The following is a 20,136-nucleotide window of genomic DNA, read 5'->3' on the forward strand; positions in this document are numbered from 1 at the left end:
GCTTAGTAAATGCCTTTTTCGGAGAGACTGTAGGCATTCTAGATACTAGACTGTGACCCGTGCGTGCACGGGTTGACATTGCATATCGGACATTTACGAAATAGGTACATCGACACTTCCTATTATTGACATTCACATAACAAAGCTATAAGCCTACAATTATGCTATTAATTTCACTACACTTTCCTCAGTTTGAATATTCTAACTTTGTCTCGGGAAAGGCCCTCACCACAGTTAGAATGCCTCCCATGTACCCGTATTGTAGCAGAAAATTGCAGAATCGCTCCGGAACGACTTTGGAGAAAGTTATGAAGTTGCCTTGAAAATATTTTTGAGACTGCAAATACCTTTCAACTAAAAAATTTTATCCATAGAATGGAAGAATTCAACACCTTTTCACCAACGTACACGTATTTTTTTTTGTAAAACTGGGTCCGTAAGACATTATTCATTCTTACGATAAAACATAGTCTATCTTCACTCTCCTAACAAATATAATGTAACTTTTTTGCATGTAATCAAATATTTTTGTCATCACGAAGACAAATGTAAGTACTTAGTTGAAATGTGTATTTGTTATTTTATACTTTCTATTATAAGAAATCATTAATATATATGGACAGAATATATAGCAAAAGTCCAATGAAAATTTACCCGTATTTGTATGATTATTTCTTCGTTTATTCATGCAGATGTGATAGTGTGGAAACATTAACTAAAGATCGTGTTAGCGTGTATGTATTGCGCAAGCGCAAGATTGTAAAATTTAAAAAATCCAGATGATTTCCGGGATTTTTTCAGGAATTTTCGTTGATTATTAATTAGCGAAGCTTAACTGAGAAAAAATAAAAACAAATTGGTAACCTTCAAGTACCAATGATGTTTAAAATATATAACACAAAAGACAGTATTCTTCCGATTTCTCGGTATTAAAGATCATAAATTCGAGTCTATTATTTTAATATAGTAGTATAGATATTTTATTAGTCAAAAATTGACAAAACTCCGAGATTTTTTATTTTTATCGTTCATATTTCATAGGAAATAGTTGTTTAAAACATGATTTTTCATTGTGTTTACAAAAAATTCAAGGCCCGGCACACCCTATGAAATAAAGGTATTGTTATGAAGCATCATTAAAAGAATTTATATCTTGAATTTCATAAACTTGTACGCACTATTCATTTACTAGATTTTGCCCTTAGATAAAAACCATGTCTATTTATATCAAGTATATCATACGAAATATGATATGCGAGATAAACCGCCGATATGACCTTTAATTGATAAAAATATAACTTTTTTGAAGAAACTGAAAATATTTATTAATGAATAAAATCTGTAGAGAAAAGTGTTTGTTTTAATTGATACATTATACACTGTATAATCAAATTAGAGAAATCAAGGTGATAATGGTTAGGTTTAACATTTCCTAAAAATCATAACATTTAAATGCAGACTATTTAGCTATGTGTAAATATTGCTTAAAAATAGATTTTTGGGGGGTAAGTTTCCGCTTAAATTGTGCCGATTAGGCGCATTTAAAATGAGACAAATGTCAACGTAAAATCATAATATGTAGACTTTACGCGTTTTACCCTTTGTTTGTCCGTAATAAAGTATTTTATTCACAGTTGTAGTCCAATCTTAGTTAACCATTGATTTCTTCTTTGACAAATCTCAAAGCTAAAAATAGCTGTTTCAAATTCTGTTTTTATGGTTTGCTACAACGCACTTTGAAAATTCCGCACTTTGTCGATATTAACGCACTATGAAAAAATTGTTTAGAGTTTAGTAAAATTAATTGATACTTTTATATTCAATAAATGATTGTTTTAACCTTCTTTAGCTCAATGTGATATATTTAAAAAGAACCCATGGAAAACGTAACTAACTTGATAAACAGTTTCAAGATTAAATTTTTTTTCTCAACTCAAAAGACAATATTGACAACTAACACATAAAGAACAATTGGGGAGACTTTAATTATTGTTTAATTGTTGTTTACCTTGTATCGACTCCATTGCTTAGCAATTGCATTTCATAATTCAATTTTAAGATATGTCCGTAAAATGTTGCACACGTTTCACATGTACATCTGACAATAACTTATATCTCTGATATCAACATTATTGAACCACACTATATCCAAGAATAAGAGCAAAATGTAAATAGATGATAAAATCAATTAATGTTTACCCTAAAGCAACCAATATCTGGTATACTTACCTAATGAAAAGGCCAGGTACGTACAGATATATGGCGAAAAATAGAAAGGGTGTTAAATGGTAATTTTGTGATAGTCATTCGTGTATGTGTCATTCTCAAGGTTTCCCTTCTCAAATTTTTGTTATATTCTATGCAATAAATAATTTACTCTTGAAGTTTGTACGGGTGCTATGTTGATATGCAGTTATTTATTGCAAAATAATCTTTCAGATCATAATTTGTAGCATCCTGTATATAAGCTTTAAAGTATGTGACGTTTCGTTTTCATCCACTTGATTTTTTAGTGGCTTTTACAATATGAGTAAATCTTTTTGGTGGAAAAATTATAATAGCAATATATCTTAAAGCTTAACATTTTTTTCAATGTTTAACAAAAAAAAAAATCAACAGAAGTCATAACTCGTTGCTGCAAATATTTTGTTTATCTTCACAACAAATATTCGAAACGAAAAAGATAGAATTTTTGCATTGCGTGAAAAATTGACTTACTGACATATGGAATATATTGTACACTTAAGCTTAAAATATATAATTATACACAGGTATATCTTGTAAAAATATGTAAAAATATAGGGGATCCAAATTGCAGATTTTTATCTTTCTTTTAATCGATGATGATTAATATAATATAATATTATATTATAGCAAAACAATGATTTCTAACAGCCAAAAACTTATCATTAAAAAAAATTCAGAGTATTATATACATGTCATAAAGCGCAACAAATTTCATTTTTTATTTTTAAAACTGTATATTCAAAGAACTATAAAATCAGATTCACTTCAAACCATACAAACTGTCTATATACATTGTCATTTTTTCATTAAATAATAAAACAATTAATGCAGCGATCAAATATATAACACGTTTAAGGTAAGACAAATATGGTATAGTCTACTACAGCATAACAGAGAACATGCATAAGAAACGTTACTGCCTCTCTTTAACAGTTCATACGTGTAGACATCTAGTCAATTCGACTTAAACAAATTTCATACTTCTTTGGACTGTAAGTTAATCCTTCAATCCCATCCAACGATGGAAGTGGCTTTCCCGCCTCTTTCTGTATTTCGTAGCGCTGAACTAGTGACGTCATGAACAAGAATAGTTCCATTTTTGCCATAGATTCACCCATGCAAACTCGACGTCCTAAAATAACAATCAAATGACAAATAAAAAACAGAAGATTTATATAAAATCAATATCAGTATTCATATTATAGTTTCTTATTGAATCATTTCTTATTTTATCTTCTACTACCAGGATTAACCAACATAATTAGTGTCATTCTTACAATTTAAAGATATACAATGGTAATTATAATCTTATGATGTTTGTAAGATAAGAATTGTAGAAAGACAGAAAGATTATTGCTTCATTATGTATGCAAAAACTAAATAACTAAATAAGCTAATTAAGATTTTACTCATCGTTCGATTTATTCCTTCGCTTCGATTGGCAAACAGTATCATATAATGTAGTATTCGGAAAAAGTTTACAAAGATATAAGTGCTCATGTACCTGCATCAGTTTTAAGATAATGTTTAAAATACCATGTAAAAATCTTTTTAAAAATTTTGTCTGGGAAGTAAATGCATAATATATTCTAGCTCATAGTCTATCCAAAGTTTTAATGAAATGTCCATGTCTATTATAAAGGTGCAATTTAAAACATTAAATGGGATAAAATTAAAGATTTCTTCATTGATCTCATCAATTTTCACTCAAAGAAACTCACAGGAACGGAAACTAATTTCTTACGGAAGTTTATAATTATAGGAAATGTTGATATCTTTTATTATCGGAAGTCTTTCGTACATGGTAACCCTTGCATAAATTTCAAACTTTATCTTCTGGATACTTTTCATGCCGCTTGTAACGCAAAAACCCCACATACTTTTTTTTTTTGTTTAGCTGTGTTTTGAAATCTGACACTCTAGAGGAGGCGTTTCAAAGGCTTGCGATTTTTTCATAGAATTATATGAACGTCGTTTGAAAACTGGGGTATTTAAAAATATCTAATTATTTAAAAAACGTGCTTCATAAATATATTAATTGGACCAGAGACATAAATAACAAAAATGTCTTAAACCGATGCACATTTTTTCATAAAAAACAATAAACTTTTGGTTTAAGATCATTATCTCAGATTACTAATATGTAGTTCTCAAAGTAAGGTTGGTCCCGTAACATTTTTCAACAACAAAACACACTAATGGCGGAGTTGCCGATTTCCTTTATATATATCTTTGATAAGGACAGATTATAGAGACCAATGTTTCCTTGAATTTCTCACCAGTTGAAAACGAGCCAATTTTCTCCGTCCCTGTCACTACTCCATCCTCCGACATAAAACGATCTGGATTAAATTTGAACGGATCAGGGAATAAATCAGGGTCCATATTTATTGAATCCAAATCAATGAAAAGAGTGGCATTCTTCGGAATCACGTACCCATTCATCGTGACGTCATCTTTCAGTGCATGCGGGCCTGTTGTTGGAGCAACGTTAGCAATTCGCAAAACTTCATAACAAACTGCCTCACAGAACGGAAGTTTGGGCTTGTCATCTAGCGATGGAAATCGTCCAGACGCTACAACGTTGTCTATTTCTTTACGCATGCGCTTCTGTGTATCCGGATTGTGTAAGAGGTACAGGATTCCCCATCGTATTGCCGTTGAAGTCGTCTCCATCCCGGCAGTAAAAAACTCCGACACTGTCACAAGTAACTGTTTATCTGTAAAACACCGGAAAACTTATAGAAGTTAAATTTAAAAAAAACCCCACAATTCCTCTTGATAACCTATACGTGTAACTTTAAAATAACTTCAAATAACTTTAAAGCAATTTTGTACGATTGATTCCTAGTCAAGCAATTATATGCTAATTTCATAACGTGTGTGATTGTTTCATTAAGATTTAGAACACTGTTGTTGGCTTTGTGTACCTGAATAGCTAATGTATAACAATTTTGATCTGGTGAATCTAAAATCTTATTCCTGTGTAAACGTACAAAGTCGTTAGAAAGGCATTCACATTTAAAAGATATACCTCTTTTGTATTTATTCATCTTCATGTGCATCTACATTTGCATTGTATCTCAAATGACTTAAAGTAAAACGGTGCAAATTGTGTTTGCAAATACAGTATTCAGAAAAATATTCGCCTTTTTTTATTCGCTTCTTCGCCCTCATTATCGGCGAGTGTATTTAAGACCGGGCGAATGCAAAGCAATTTTAGATAACTGTTTTAATAAGAAAGAGTGTCTATTTCTGTCCAGGCAAATCAAAGACGGGACGAACACGTTTGGAAGTGTAGAAGGACAAACACTAAATAATATAAAAACACAACGGGCGAAAAAACCCTGTACACTGTCACCCGATGATCTCCAAAATCTATAGTTTTCCATTAGCCTTTAATGCATGGTATCTCAAAGTTTTACATTTCGTTTGTACAGTTATGTTCTAGATTAATTAATATAAATTGGCATTGTCTTGTTTTTGCTCTATCTGTATTATTTACTGGTGATCTCTGGAAGTCGTTACTCTTTCAAGTACACGTAAATACACATTTATTATATTTAATTTCTAAGCAAGTGTGTTTCGGAACCTTTACATTTTCCCCAATTTTCATAACTTTTTCAGCTTATATTTGTTTGCGAGTCCTTTTCAGAGGCGGATCCAGCATTTTGATAACGGGGGGGGGGGGGGGGGGGGGGAGGTCCAATATGATGAAAATCAATTCGTGGAAAATTCATTATTTGTCAATAAACAATTCCATTTGAACGTTTTCCGTGCGTAAATTTAATAAACATTTATCTCGTCAATATCTATTTCACATCTTATTTAATAGCAGGGTGCACTGCATAATTGAGCGTTTTGGTTTAGGTAATGAATAATTAAAAACAAGTCTACAGCAATTAGAACGTGCGTCTATGCTATGCTTAATAGAAAGAAACACCAAGAAGCCAAAAATAATTCAGACTTATTACGACAAGCTATTATAAAAATGAATTTTTGGTAAACAAATTTATGTCTTTGATGTTTAAATTCTGAACTATTTATTGATTTTTATTTCTATCGATTGCCTTCTTAAATAAAGGTCTAAATTATATAATATGACAAAAATATAGTAATAGTTTATCTGCTGAATAGATGGAACATGTGTAATGCAACTGTACAATCAATAGTCGTTCCAGGGAACTTGATGTGACCCCTGTATAATGGATGCGCCACATCATTCAGCACTAGAACGGATGCGATCTTATTTAGGAAAGTTTTGAAAAGTTGTGCATTTTCATAATGGTTCACATATAAACCCCTTACACGGTATTTTGTAACAAAATTCCTCATTTTTGGAAACAAAACAAAAAAGGGTATTTCTTGTCTGTTTCATGTTGGTATGAAGGTACGGTATAGCTAGCATTCCAGAAAAATAGCAGAACTTGCTAAGCTGGTCGATGTTTCTTTGTACTTTTCGTATGAAACGAAGTAAAACTTTTCTATTATAATTATGATTAACTTAACAATACATTTGAAAGCAACTGGTCAAAGTAAAACGAATGCGCGTACTCGTACTTAAACGTCGTTTTACTCGATGGCTTATCAGTTCAAAACTGTATATACTATACTCGATTTTTTAAAGAAATCGAGCAAAAAATACATTGTAGGTGTTATTGTAAATCTGTGTTTTTAGCGACACTGCTAAGTTAATTTTAAAAAAAATTTCCACATGTGAACACCGGATGCTGATAGGGAGTAGCTTTTTCGATAAATAAAATCGTGAGGGTTTTTCATATAAGAAATACATACACATTGTACATGTAAATTACGGTACGTTGTAAAAAATTCTTTAAATTATCAATTTTTAAAGCATTTGTTTGAGATAATTACAGTAATTATATTATGAATGGGGAAAATTGTCTTTAAATAGGCATTACAAGTTTTCCAAAAAAATCATGTGTCCCAGAGAAAGGGAGGGGGGGGGGGGGTTCCGACCCCAGAACCCCCCCCCCCCCCTTTTCTGGATCCGCCAATGCTTTTAGAAACTATTAGCAGGAGCTGTTTGGTATAGATAAGTATTTACCAGTAAACGTGTGATCCTCAGATGCCTCATCCTTTTTCTTCTGTTCCAGAAGAAAACAGTCTATGTAATCTCTAATATTATTTTCGTCCAATGTCGACCGATGTTCATCTACTATTGATTGCATAACTTCAAAGATTCGATCAAAGTCTCGCTTCAACTTCTTAGAACCAAACAAGTCTCCTGGTAAATAGTTTAAAAATGGAAAGAAGTTAATTGATGACTGAAACGCTGTACTGGAGACAAACTCATTTAACAATGAACACATCTCCGCAGAAGTTCTGTCAGTGAGTTCAAAACGTTTCCCAAACACAAGCGCTGCTATGACGTTGGCAATGCTCTTTGAAATTAAGGGTTGAATATCAAACGGTTTTCCTTTGTAGCTGTCTACCTCAGCCAGGAAATAATCTATCTCTTCCATAATTCTTGTCTGTAAGGTTCTTTTTCCAAATCCAAAATTTCGAAGAGATGTAATTCAAAACGTTCTATGTTCTTTCCATAATTGTCCCGAACTAGCAAACACCCCTAAGTAACACAGTAATATAAAAATAATGTTTACACATAAGGTAATACATGATCAATCACCCACGCCTATAAAACAGCGATACTAAAGATAATATTTTATTGGTGTGAAAAAAATAATACATGTACCACGTTTTTTAAGGTCAATGTGAATATTTGTGTGTACATGACGATGTACATATTAATGTACGGTATGTGTCTGTGTCTACGTGCCTATGTTTGTAGTGATATGAATATATATATGTTTACACATGTATGGAATATGTGTATATTTAAACAATATTGATATTTTATCAACTTCTTGTCTCACATATCTTTGTTAACTGAATATTGTATTTTGTAGATTATACGGATAAAAATTCAAGAAAATGAAGATGTCAATGGGTTCCTTTTTCTCCAGTGTATCAAAATAGCACGCTTTTTTGTTACCCGCATTCTGAAATATCTCTGTTCCGATAAAGAAGTACGGTTTCCTGCCCAATACGTCGCCTCTCTTGACCAGTAACTCATTTGTTGATTTGGATCCGCCGACGAAAATCAAATGGTGATGGAAGAATCTTATGCTTACAAGGTCGCCGTACTGTTTGTGCAAAGCTCTGAAAACGGTTAAGAAAAAACAGCTATCTGCATATATGTGGTAAAACAATTTAAGTCCTTTAGATCACTTAGAATGTCATAGCAGTTGCTAGAGATGATTATTCAGTTAATTACCTTAATGTTGTTAACATAGATTCTGGCTTCAAATCATTGATGTTTCCAAGCAACGGTATCCCAGGGGGGCCTGGTGGAAAATTCTTCCGTTCACGTGACATAAATGTAATCACCAGTAAAATAGTCACAATCGCTAATAAAACTAGGAAAATATCCATCTCTACTCTACTCAAAAGCAATAGAATTAGATAATAAACAACGATCAATTATCTAAACATTTTCTATACCAAGAAGGACGTTTGAATATCCGTAACGCATGTAAAGTCATCCCCAAGTATATCTCAAAAGGACGACAGAATAAACATCGCGGTCAATGAATCCTTGACCTTTACATATATTTACCACTGTGTGCATGATGTCAACTGGGTCATGCTGATATAGAAAGAGCTACGTTTTAAAGGCCATTGAAATGACCACCGTATTTAAATTCCATCTTAATGTAGACTTATCTTACGAAACTTTTTTTGTTTTGTATTCTTTGTCAAGTCGAAGCATAGGCCAGTTTATATTACTGTTATCAATAATGTACATGTCCAGTATGTTTAGTTCATGTCCAATTTTAAGACGGAGGATGTATAGCAGCTTCCGAATATTGTGATTGTCTTGCCCGTTACGTCAAATAATGAGGAGTTTTCAAGCACCAGTTACCGGTGGACAAAATATGAGATTCAATAAACAATGAGTGTATCGTTGTCGTTAACGTATATCTCGATATCTCGCGCTTTATCAATTAATCATCCGTGGAGACTTCTCCCAAAAAAGTATCTTTCTATATAGCCCCCCCCCCCCCCCTCCCGTATGTATTGATTATTGTGCATATTCAACAACCACTGCAATTTTGTTATTATCTGTGAAATTGAATAATATAAATATAATTCCCCTAAGTACTATCAGCTGATCGTAGAAGTGCATGTTTTCGTTTACTAAACTGTTACGGTAATTTCCGTTTTGACTATAATCAGTAAAGTGATTTGGCAAGCATACTAGACCTACTTTAAAGAGAATGAAAGCTGTAGACATAAACAAATAATTTTTTTCAAAGTGCGTTGATTATGGTCGATATTAACGCACAATGAAAAAACTGTGCACGATGCAGTTGAATGTTAAGACCCTCAAATATAATAGATAATTGTTTTAACCTAGTTTAGCTTAAGTGGACACTGAAAAGAGAACCCATGATATTTCTTACTATCATGAACGGCGATTTCGCAATGAAAAGGCTTGTCGATAAGATCGTATAGTTTTTAGTTTAAGTAATTTACACATGAAGGAGAACAGTTCAAGAGTTTATTCAGATTTGTATAACAAAATCTCACACGTTTTGCATGCATCAATTAGCCGACAGCCATATTTCTAATTTTTAAAACATGTTTTGTCTACATCATGAATATTTACTCTTCAAAGGACAGACAAATTATCAAATTTATTGAAAACAATAGCTTACCTATATATGGCTTTTATAAGCTTGTCAGTATATCAAATGCAAGGAGTTTAATTTTATCTGTCCCAGTTTAAACTTGCATAAAAATTAGTAAGATTAATTTATCCAGAAGTGGTTTTAACATGTTCATAAAACAAAATGCTAAAAAAATTTCTTTATAGTTTTTCTGACACAATACTAGTTTGATATACATGTATTTTGAAAACTTATGCAACAAAGTGCCTATTTTTAGTTGATATTGCTTTAACGGTTGTGCATGTAGCTATCTTACTTTATACATTAATTTTGTACAGGTATAGGAATTTAAAGTAACTTATTTGGCTTGAATGTGAGAATTGGATTTATTTTTAGAAACCTGCAGATATGTGTTTATAAAATTGATATAATGTTTGGGAAGGAAATATACGGGTGCATTCTTGAAGTAATTATTACTAATCATTAATTGGAAATTGTACTGTGTCTTTGGTAGTCACCCCGCCATTTCCAATGTTTCTAGACTATATAAAACAGTGTTCACAAAAAAAATATACATTTAATATGATTAAACGAAATCAGTTAACAACGAAGAATGTGCTCTTAAATACTGTACAAAAACATCGCTATATTTTGCTTAGTGATTTTTTTTCTTTTTGTAAGATTACTTACAAAGAATAAGAAAAAGGTCAAAATAAACAGGCGAACACACGTGCCGCTAAAACTACAAATATATGAACATAGCTACATATTTTATATATAGACATTTTTTTGGCATTTAATTCTAAAAATATTTTAGTAAGTCTTAATAAGCACGTAGAAACGCCCCTCCCCATTTTCTAAAAAGGCTGACATTTTAAAAAATAAATACATAATAAAAATAATGAAAATGATTTTTAAAGATCAAGTCCTGGTCCGCTTTTGTGCAACAGTGTTAAAAATCATAAGAAGATTTTTAACAGATATATCAATTTATATATATATTTTTTAAAACCTGTGCCTCCCTCCCCGCAAAGAAAGGAGGTAAAACCTGTGCCTCCCTCCCCGCAAAGAAAGGAGGTAAAACCTGCGCCTCCCTTTCCAAAGATTAGGATTAGTGTCCTTTTTTCATTTGCTTGTGAAGATGCTAGGGTACGTAGGTCTTCTCCCCATAAGACCAAACTAAAGGCTTCCTTTTAGCATAAAAAGGACAAAAAGCTATGCCCCTAAGAACATACAGATGAGTTGACATTTATTCTGCGCAGTTGTTACTCACAAAAACTCTTCGCCAACCATAACACACGAGGCTCATGGGCAACATCACTCACCTGTACAACTATGTATCTTTAGCCAATGTTATTGTTTCCGTAGATAAGCCCACTTAGAATCTATCAAACTATTTTTGAATGAAACCAATTTCATTTAAAAAGACAACATTTTTGTAATGACGCTATACATGTTATTTATTTGACAAAAAGCATATTATATAACATGGTAATAAACAAACTATTTCTATACCAGTTAACATATACAGGAAATATTTCTATGGAGTACATACATGCATTTTACAAGGCGCAAATACAGATTAAACATTGTTCTTAATGATAAACAAAAGATAAACTGTAATCATGGCATGTGAAGATAAAAACTTAAAAATGCCTTTATTTACAACAATTCAAAATACGTTTCATTTCTCATCCAGCCACTCATTTAAGTTTATCCTATTTGTTAAATTTATATACAGTAGAACTTTAAACAAACATGGAGACTAATAAATGTTATTCAATTTTTGAATCGTAATTTTAGCAAGCGATTGTAAAGGGTAGGAATAGAAGTTAAATAAATCAAAGGACGCTTTCAATGTTGTTTTATGTCAACATGCAAGCATTTCTAATTAGATAAAATATAACAAATCTGCTAATCTGTTTAATTTTCTCTATTTATAGCCAGAAAATACCAAGAATTAATGTTCTTTTAAAACTATGTATGTACTAAACACAGATGCCTATTTGGGCCAAACATTTTTAAATTTACCTCTTTAATATAATCGTGAACAATTTTGTAAATTAATATAAACTATAAAAATCCTTTAGAGTCACTTAGATTCTTCATCAACTCTTCTAACTATTTCAATAACTCAAATCGGTTTGATGACCTAAAACATTGCATTCAGAATTACAATCTGTTTTTAAGACACAAATTGTAAGGACTAGGTATGTGGACCCCTTTGTAAATTCCCTCGAGGGATACTAAGGGGTTCCCTGGTTCGTTGTCGATATCGTATTTCTGTACAACGCTTGTTATGATAAGAAACATCTCTATCATGGCAAGACTTTGGCCCAGACATGTTCTTGGTCCTGAGAATGTGACAAAAATAAAACATTTACTTATAATCTAACATTTCTTACAAAAATAAAATTGATTTTTATAGTTTAACTAAAGATTTACTAAATAAATATCACAAACAATTTCGGTCAAATTTTATTTTCCCGCTTTTAATATCTACAATGCTTAAGAGAGAGGCATTTTTAATAGGCAACTGAAATTTGAGTGTCATTCGTTGAGTAATAAGCGAGTTACAGAGCTTGAAATTCTTCGCTATGTAAACAAAGCATTTGTTAATATTTTGAACGTTGAAACAAAAATTTCGGCTTTAAGCCTAAAACGAATGTGTTAAACGTTAGGAACCGTTTATCTATGCCTACAATAAAAAAAAAGATAGACAAATAAGCTGGAAAAAGTTTTTTACTGGTATATTGAACCTATGTAAACAAAAACAGGGCACGAGCTTTGTTTACATGACAAAGAATTGTGAGCCCTGTATATTGCTTAAAACTCAACGAATGACTCCTAAACTTTTTTTGATCACTCGAAATGCATTTCTAAAGCATTGTAAATAATAAAAAAAATAATAATATTTGACCAAAGTCGTGACCATGCCCCTTTAAATTTTACCTATAAAGAAAGAAGTGTAGACTTTTTCAAATCCGAAAAGTTGACCTTCATCATTAATAAATCGTCCAGGGTTGAACTTTTCTGGTTCTGTGTGAATAGAAGGATCCCAGTTAATTGTAGACAAACCCGGGATTAACCACGCATCCTTTGGAAGCGTGTACCCATTGACCTCTATATCAGCTGACAGAACGTGAGCAGGTGCACCAGAGCTCACTGAAGCCATACGGAGTACTTCGTAGATGACCGCTTGACAGTATGGAAGAGATGGTCGGTCTTCCATGGTTGGAAGGCGATTTTTGCCAATGATGTTGTCAATTTCCTTTTGCATATTTGAGACAACATCGGGATGATGCACGAGGTAAAGGAAGGACCACGCCAGTGCATGTGTGACAGGAATCCCCCCGAACAGAAAACCAAATCCAAACAAAATCATGTCACGGTCTGGTGAAAATAAAACAGATTTACTAAGTAATCAAGTTTAATTATATTTATGATTTAAATTCAAGATATATGATTCATATGATCAATCGTTGTAGGGGGCTCAAGTTTGCAAGTTTTGAACGCTAACTGTCTCCAAATGTAAACATTCATATAAAGTTTTAAAAAAATGTTTTGTATCTTATTATAAAACATGTTTACATCAAATTATGCAATTGAGTTATCTCCCTTTTAACATATGAATTCTGAATGTGTTCATATTTCTAATTCAACCTCCAAATCATGATTAAATTAGCATTAAATCCAGCTGTCTGCGTCTCGTTTGATCTGCAGATACGCGCCTGGCAACCCCTCGCGATATTCTAACGATGATCTCGTATATACGCGTTTCTGAAATGCGAGATAAATATGTTCACGTAAAAGATAGTTATGCCAACCTGCAACATGACTATATTGATATGCAAGAAAATAGCAATCAGATCAATATTATTTAATTTTTTTAAAAACATATCAAACATCGCCCACATGTGACTTCCAACATGCTAGGTGCTACTTATTTATGTTGACAACGGAGATGAATATAACACGCAACTTATTTTGTCCAAATATAACTTAGTGAAGTTGACAAGCTAAATAAATATGTTAACAAGTAACTTAGTCAACATGAATGAGTTGCATGTTGGCATAACTTAGATTCGTGTCAACATAAATAAATTGTATTTCGACATAAATAGGTTGCATGTAGACATAAATAAGGTGTATGTTGACATAAATAATTTGCATTTAAAAAAAACTAAGTTGAATGTCGACATAAATAAGTTGCATGTAGACATGTTTATCCATCGATATAGATATGTTGCATGTCGATATGAATAAGTGGCATGTAGGATATTGGAAGTCACATGTTGGCGGTGTTTGATATTTTTTTGAGATTATAAATAATTCTTGTCTGATTGAAATTTTCTTGCATGTCAACATAATTATGTTGCATGTTGACGTATCTATCCTGCATGTCAACATATGAATCTATATTAATCCTGCATGTCATTATATTTGAGATAATAATTAACAAGCACACTGGGGCCAAAATATGCCACCATGCTTGCAGGTTGATTAATCTATCAAGTTTTATCGAACATGTAGTGCTATTTATTGTGTGTAGGAGGTAGAACATAGAAATACATGTGAGAGATTTAGGGCTCGTTTCATGATAAGTCGTAACTTTACTATTGTCCGAGGGCAATTTGGGCGTATGCTGCATTTCACAGAACGGCGGAAGAATAGACGTATATAAGGGTTTGGCTATTGCATTAATCTTTGACAACGCAGCAGTCTTGAGGTTTCCAAATTGTTCATACCTGTGAATCCTTCCATGTCCTCACCAGCTTGCGTCATCTTTTCTTGTTCTTGCATGAAGCTGTAGATGAAGTCAGTAGCATCTGCATCGTGTGTCTTTTCCTTGTGTTTATCCGCAGACTCTTTTACTACTTTTTTGATTTCATCAACGAGATAGCGTAAGCGTTTAGCTTTGAATAGGTCTCCTGGCAAATACTTCAGCCACTCAAAAAATGAAAGCACCCCTGAATCGGACACAGCATACCCTGCTTCTTCTACCAAACCAGCAAGGCGACTCAGTGTTTCATCTCCATGCTCAAATTTTTCCCCAAAAAGTAAGGAAAAGATAATGTTACAGTGATTTGTATTAATTACTTTTTTCATTTCAATAGGCTGACCATTGGCAAGCTCCACATCTTTTAGAAAATCTACAACTACATCCGCTACATGTGACTCCTGGTTGGCGCTTCCTGAATCAATTTTTCTGAGGGTATCAATGACGAATTTCCTTTGTTTTTTCCAAACCTGCCCGAACGCACCAAGGATACCTAAAATTTTAAGAAACAAGTGTTTGTTGTCAGAAATTTTGAGAGAATCTAATTGGATACATACTGTGAAAATGCTCAATGGTGGAAAAATTGCATATTACATTTTTAGGGTGGTGGTATTTGTATTTAGAACATCAAAAGTACGAAATAGAATAGAAAATCTGTAAATATATTTGGTCAAAAGAATAAACAACAGGGTTTTTCAGTTTTTTCTTAAGTAAACGAAGAGACATGCGGTAAAAACATTAAAAACTTCGGGGAACTAACTTATGATACTTGAACAAATGTGAAGAAATTAGATGTCAAGTGATATAGTGCCAATTTCAATCGTGTCGTGAAAAGCCCACAAGACTCAGGGTAATAAAAAGATTGGATATTTCTATTAACTCTGCGTGTGTATTTTTTAACGTCTTGTTTTCAACGTTACCGTGCGCCGTGGTGACGAAACATGTTTTTTTTAAATCGGGTATCAAAAATACCTTTTCATCAAATGGAATAAAACTTAGTATATTAATGAAATAAATTAATTATGAAAAATATATGATAGACAGCCATATTGTCTTCGTATTGTTTGATTGACCCTCGTATAATTACGAAACCCAACTGTTTTCGAATCATTATACCAAAGTTACGACTGCATTAAAACAGTACCGAGCTCTGCGAGATGCAGGCGAGGCCCTGCTCGCGAAGCGAGGCTTAATTGTTACACGTGTATATACTAGTAGAAGAAAATCAGTGAAAACTGAGAGATGAATCAGAGGCATTCAGAGTAAAAGAAAAAATTCTTCCAGCCCTGGGCGCCGCCATACTGACCGCAGTTTTGTTTTGAAAAAGTTCGCTCGATCATCAAAAGACTTGCGCTTATCGATGTTTATTGCCCCTTATGTCAATTAAAAACTTTGCAAGGTTTCATTTTAAGTAATTCAAATTCAATTATATAACTATGCAAAGCAGATAAATATCAACAATGCTTCAATCAAGAAATAAGACTAGTTTTACGTATGTCTTTTTTTATTTTTTGGTGGAAAATGAAAACATTAACTCGAAGGTACCAGTCGATCTGACAATAAATGAAGTAGCAATATTTCCGATAAAACATGTTTTACGTGGTAATGTTAGACTGAGCATGCGCCGTTTAGTTTAACTTTAATTTATGATTTGAAAAAGACAACGAATTCTCTCTTGTACAAAAATCGAACAATAATGTCTCTGTTTTAAACAAACAACCCGCGCTTGGCCCAACGGAAACACCGTTTACTTGTTAGTTTTGTTTTGCTTTCTGGCAACAAAATTGAATTCTTGAATTGAGCGAAACTGGGGCTTGATTGCAAAAACAATGCATTAACCTTTAACGGTTAAAATTAAAACACAATATTCTTAAAAAGAAGACATACATGTACCTGAACATTCAAAATATTCTTTAAATCCGAAAACAAAAGGATGCTCATAAGTATTTTCGCCATTTTTTTCTAGCACTTCTGTAAGCGTTTTATGGCCGCAGACGACAATCATTGTTTGGCCAAATGTTACCAGGGTAATAAGGTCGCCATGTTTACGCCACAACTCTCTGAAACAGACCGGATAGTTTAATTTACACAAATCAAAACATACCAGTATGGTAAGCACAATAAAGGGGGTACCACTAATAAACGGATTTAATTTTTAATGTATCATTTGGATAGGAAATATAATCGGCTATGAAATACGTCGGATTGTTTAGTATCATTGAATATCAAACACATTTTTGCTTACAAATAAGTTGGAATCGTTGGTTTGAAATCATAATTCCCCACCAAAAAGGATCCGGGTTCTCGCGGAGGAAGAATTTTGGCACTGTTGTTCTTGGACATTTCTAAATAAACCATACAACTGTTGAGAATCACTTTTGTAAACAGTCGTCCATTCCACAAGTATATTTAAGCTTACAATTGTTTGAGAAAGAAATACAATTCATGCTTTTAATATAGAAATATCTTTGAGAGAAAATTTCTTCTTTCTGTTAATCTTTATGACTATAATATTCTAATTTAAATATATAACAGATTCTTTGGATGAACATTGAAGAAATTTGTACAAATTCACACCACAGAATTAATGCCGCCATCTTTTTTAAAAACACAAAGCAAAAAAAAATAATGTATATCTCAAATGTGATTGAGCTGCATAGCTCACTTGTAAAATGATTGACAAATTGAACCCCCCCCCCAAAAAAAAAAAGCTTTCTTATTGTCAACAGTATTAATTTTCATATTCATATTAATGATTCTAGAAAGAATTTTTACAATTTCGATTCAAGCGTTGTTATATACAATTGAATTAAATGATAGGTTTACTCTCGAGTTTTGTAAATGACGAGTATTCTTGTAATACTTAAAATAAATTAAAATTAAACACCACCTATAGAGATAAGCACCAAAGAGGAAACTTTACCCCAGCTTTTTATACGACCGAATACCGCAAGCATTAACATGGAATTGTGTTAGATGACCAAATAGAAATAATGAGGGGACGTAAGCAAATAAAATGTGTCATTATTTCAATATAAAGAATACTTTTAAATATATTTAAAGTGAAAGACTATTTTTCTTAAATTGTATCTTTAAACGATTTGTTTAACGACAAAAATATAATAATTAGACAAAAAATATATAAATACCTTCAAATTAATAAACTGGTCATCATAATATATATGTTTTACCTATTATATTGATTGCTCAGCATAGAGTATCGTATTTTTTAACGAAAAAATACCTACTGTTCTGTGTGGTGCTCCCTATGGTTGTGACGGGAAGGCTTATCTGGTATACATTTCCGGCGGCTTACGGATGCTCGTCAGTTGTTTTTTTTTTTGTGATGTAATTTTAAGGATGGAGAGGTTGTAAAAGTCAGTGTTACATGTATACATGAAATTATACAGCACATAGTTCAATATTGAGTCAACTTTATGCATCGTAGTTTTAACAAACGACCGACTTTTGTAGAAATGACTAGTTTTTGCCTTGGTGTATCTATACTCGAAAAAAAGGTTTTTGATTTTTTTTCAAAAACAGATAGATAGTTATTTGATGGACGATGATTAAAGTAATAAGAATGTGAAAATTCACTCGGCAAAACTCGACAAAAATTTTCATCTCTGTGTAACTGTTGACCATTATTTAAATAAAATTAAATCTATACTGCCTGAGGATGCTTCCATAGTTTCTGACCTAATAGCTTTTTTAATAGGATAGGGTTCTTCTCTGACGCTATTTTGCTGCTGTGCTGTTAATGATACATTAAAAATATGCCTGCCTTTAGAAAGTACTTTAGCTAACCATTATTCCTGCCTTGTTTTTTCTCATTTAAAAATAGCTTTAGCTTCAGCTAGGTCTGTAGCTCCTGTTCTGAATAAAATTCGGATGGACGACCTGGGAGCTACAGTTCCATACTTGTAGTTGTAGCTCCCAGGTCGTCCATCCCAATGTTTTTCAGACCAGGAGCTACAGACTTACAGCTAATTTTATAAAAAAAAGAAAGAATAGAAACAAGACTTTTGAATTTCGCCGTAAACATGCACTGTGTATAAAAGCTTTAAAAAAAACCCCCCAAAACCCCGCATTTTTATAATTGTTAAAATGAACGTTAATTTCCGGACCAATGAAACAAACCTTGAAATGTTCTAAAAGTTTATTAGTGCGTTAAATTTTTGTTAGATCACTGCTCTCTGAAATAATATTAAATTTTGCAATTGTGTTTTGACTGTGCATCAAATATTTTGATGGAGTCACATGATGTAGCTTGACAAAATATGTACAAACCACAAACTCTGGACTTTGTTTTCAGATAGAAGAAAGTAAGACCGAGTGTGTATCGTCATTGAGAACGAAAAGAAGACAAACAAAGATAGTATAGTTGGTACGCGGGCTTCGCGGGATTTGATCACGTGACCAACCAACTTCATATCCCAGTGAACTTTTAAACATGCCGTTTATTTCTTTAATGATACACGGAATATATATGTTTTTCACATGATTGGCTCAATATGCAGTTGATTTCACTCGTGTATTACTAATAAATGTCTAACGCAATGACATCATAATGGTTTTGCGTATTTTTTTAAAGGACGTTAGTGGTTTGATTCTGGTTTCATTAAAAAATCCTATGAAACAGTAAATATATTAAAACATGTGATGAAAAGAAGATGTCATTATTTGCGATAAGATACGATTTTTATCCAATTCACTGTATATACCCTATCCGATCGTCAAGGCTCGGGGTAGAAAATTACAAGTTGTTGGACATAAATCATAATTTTATACCATTATAAACAATGAGAGTTCCAACATGTATAATTCAATATATATGGCTGATGACCACACCTTTATCTATATCTTTAAGTGGATAATTCATATGCTGCGAAAACTTAATCTTTTTTATTTCAGTTTTGTTCAGAAAAACAAATAGTTTGCAGCCGCTCGTTTGACTTTTTGTTTTGTTCTCATTGTGCAAGAGTGATATAACTGTTTTTAAAAATGTCCTAAATGCCATAATGCTTGATGCAGGTATGGATCTACAAAAAAAACCCAATAACAACAATCTACCACCATTCAACTCATTTGATTTTTTGGGAAACAAATTCCATGGCAAAAGAGCATGCAACAGAAAAACAAATGTGATTAATGTTATATTTTTATTGTTTACGTAAAGAATTAAAATTATACAGCAAGAAAAAATTATAACGTCAAATTTGCGAATTTCTACGTAAGGTAAGCATTGAAACAATTGAATAATTCTTTTAAAATTAACTTTTTTCCTTTAGTCGTATTTTAAATGCTCCGTTTAAGAAAAAAAAAACCTTACCTTAAAGCTAAAAAAATCCCTATTAACTATATCATATCTGTTTTGTTGATTGTTCAGCAAAGAGCATCGAATTTGTTAACAAA

General features: G+C 32.4%; 1 protein-coding gene and 1 pseudogene across 1 annotated transcript; both read right to left on the reverse strand.

Moving 5' to 3' along the window:
• Positions 1-1,864: 1,864 nt before the first annotated feature.
• LOC128157725 (cytochrome P450 2B2-like) lies at positions 1,865-8,839 on the reverse strand (annotated as a pseudogene).
• Positions 8,840-11,383: 2,544 nt separating this feature from the next.
• On the reverse strand, positions 11,384-17,981 carry LOC128157955 (cytochrome P450 2J2-like). Its single transcript, XM_052820630.1, has 6 exons — positions 17,871-17,981; positions 16,967-17,066; positions 16,615-16,781; positions 14,690-15,214; positions 12,894-13,334; positions 11,384-12,295 (listed from the first exon to the last, which is right to left on the reverse strand). Exons 2-6 carry the CDS (start codon positions 17,062-17,064, stop codon positions 12,114-12,116), a joined length of 1,413 nt encoding a protein of 470 aa, XP_052676590.1. The 5' UTR covers positions 17,065-17,066; positions 17,871-17,981; the 3' UTR covers positions 11,384-12,113.
• Positions 17,982-20,136: the final 2,155 nt, after the last annotated feature.

The sequence above is a fragment of the Crassostrea angulata genome, chromosome 8 (assembly GCF_025612915.1).
Source record: "Crassostrea angulata isolate pt1a10 chromosome 8, ASM2561291v2, whole genome shotgun sequence".
In the NCBI taxonomy this organism is placed as follows: Eukaryota; Metazoa; Mollusca; class Bivalvia; order Ostreida; family Ostreidae; genus Magallana; species Magallana angulata.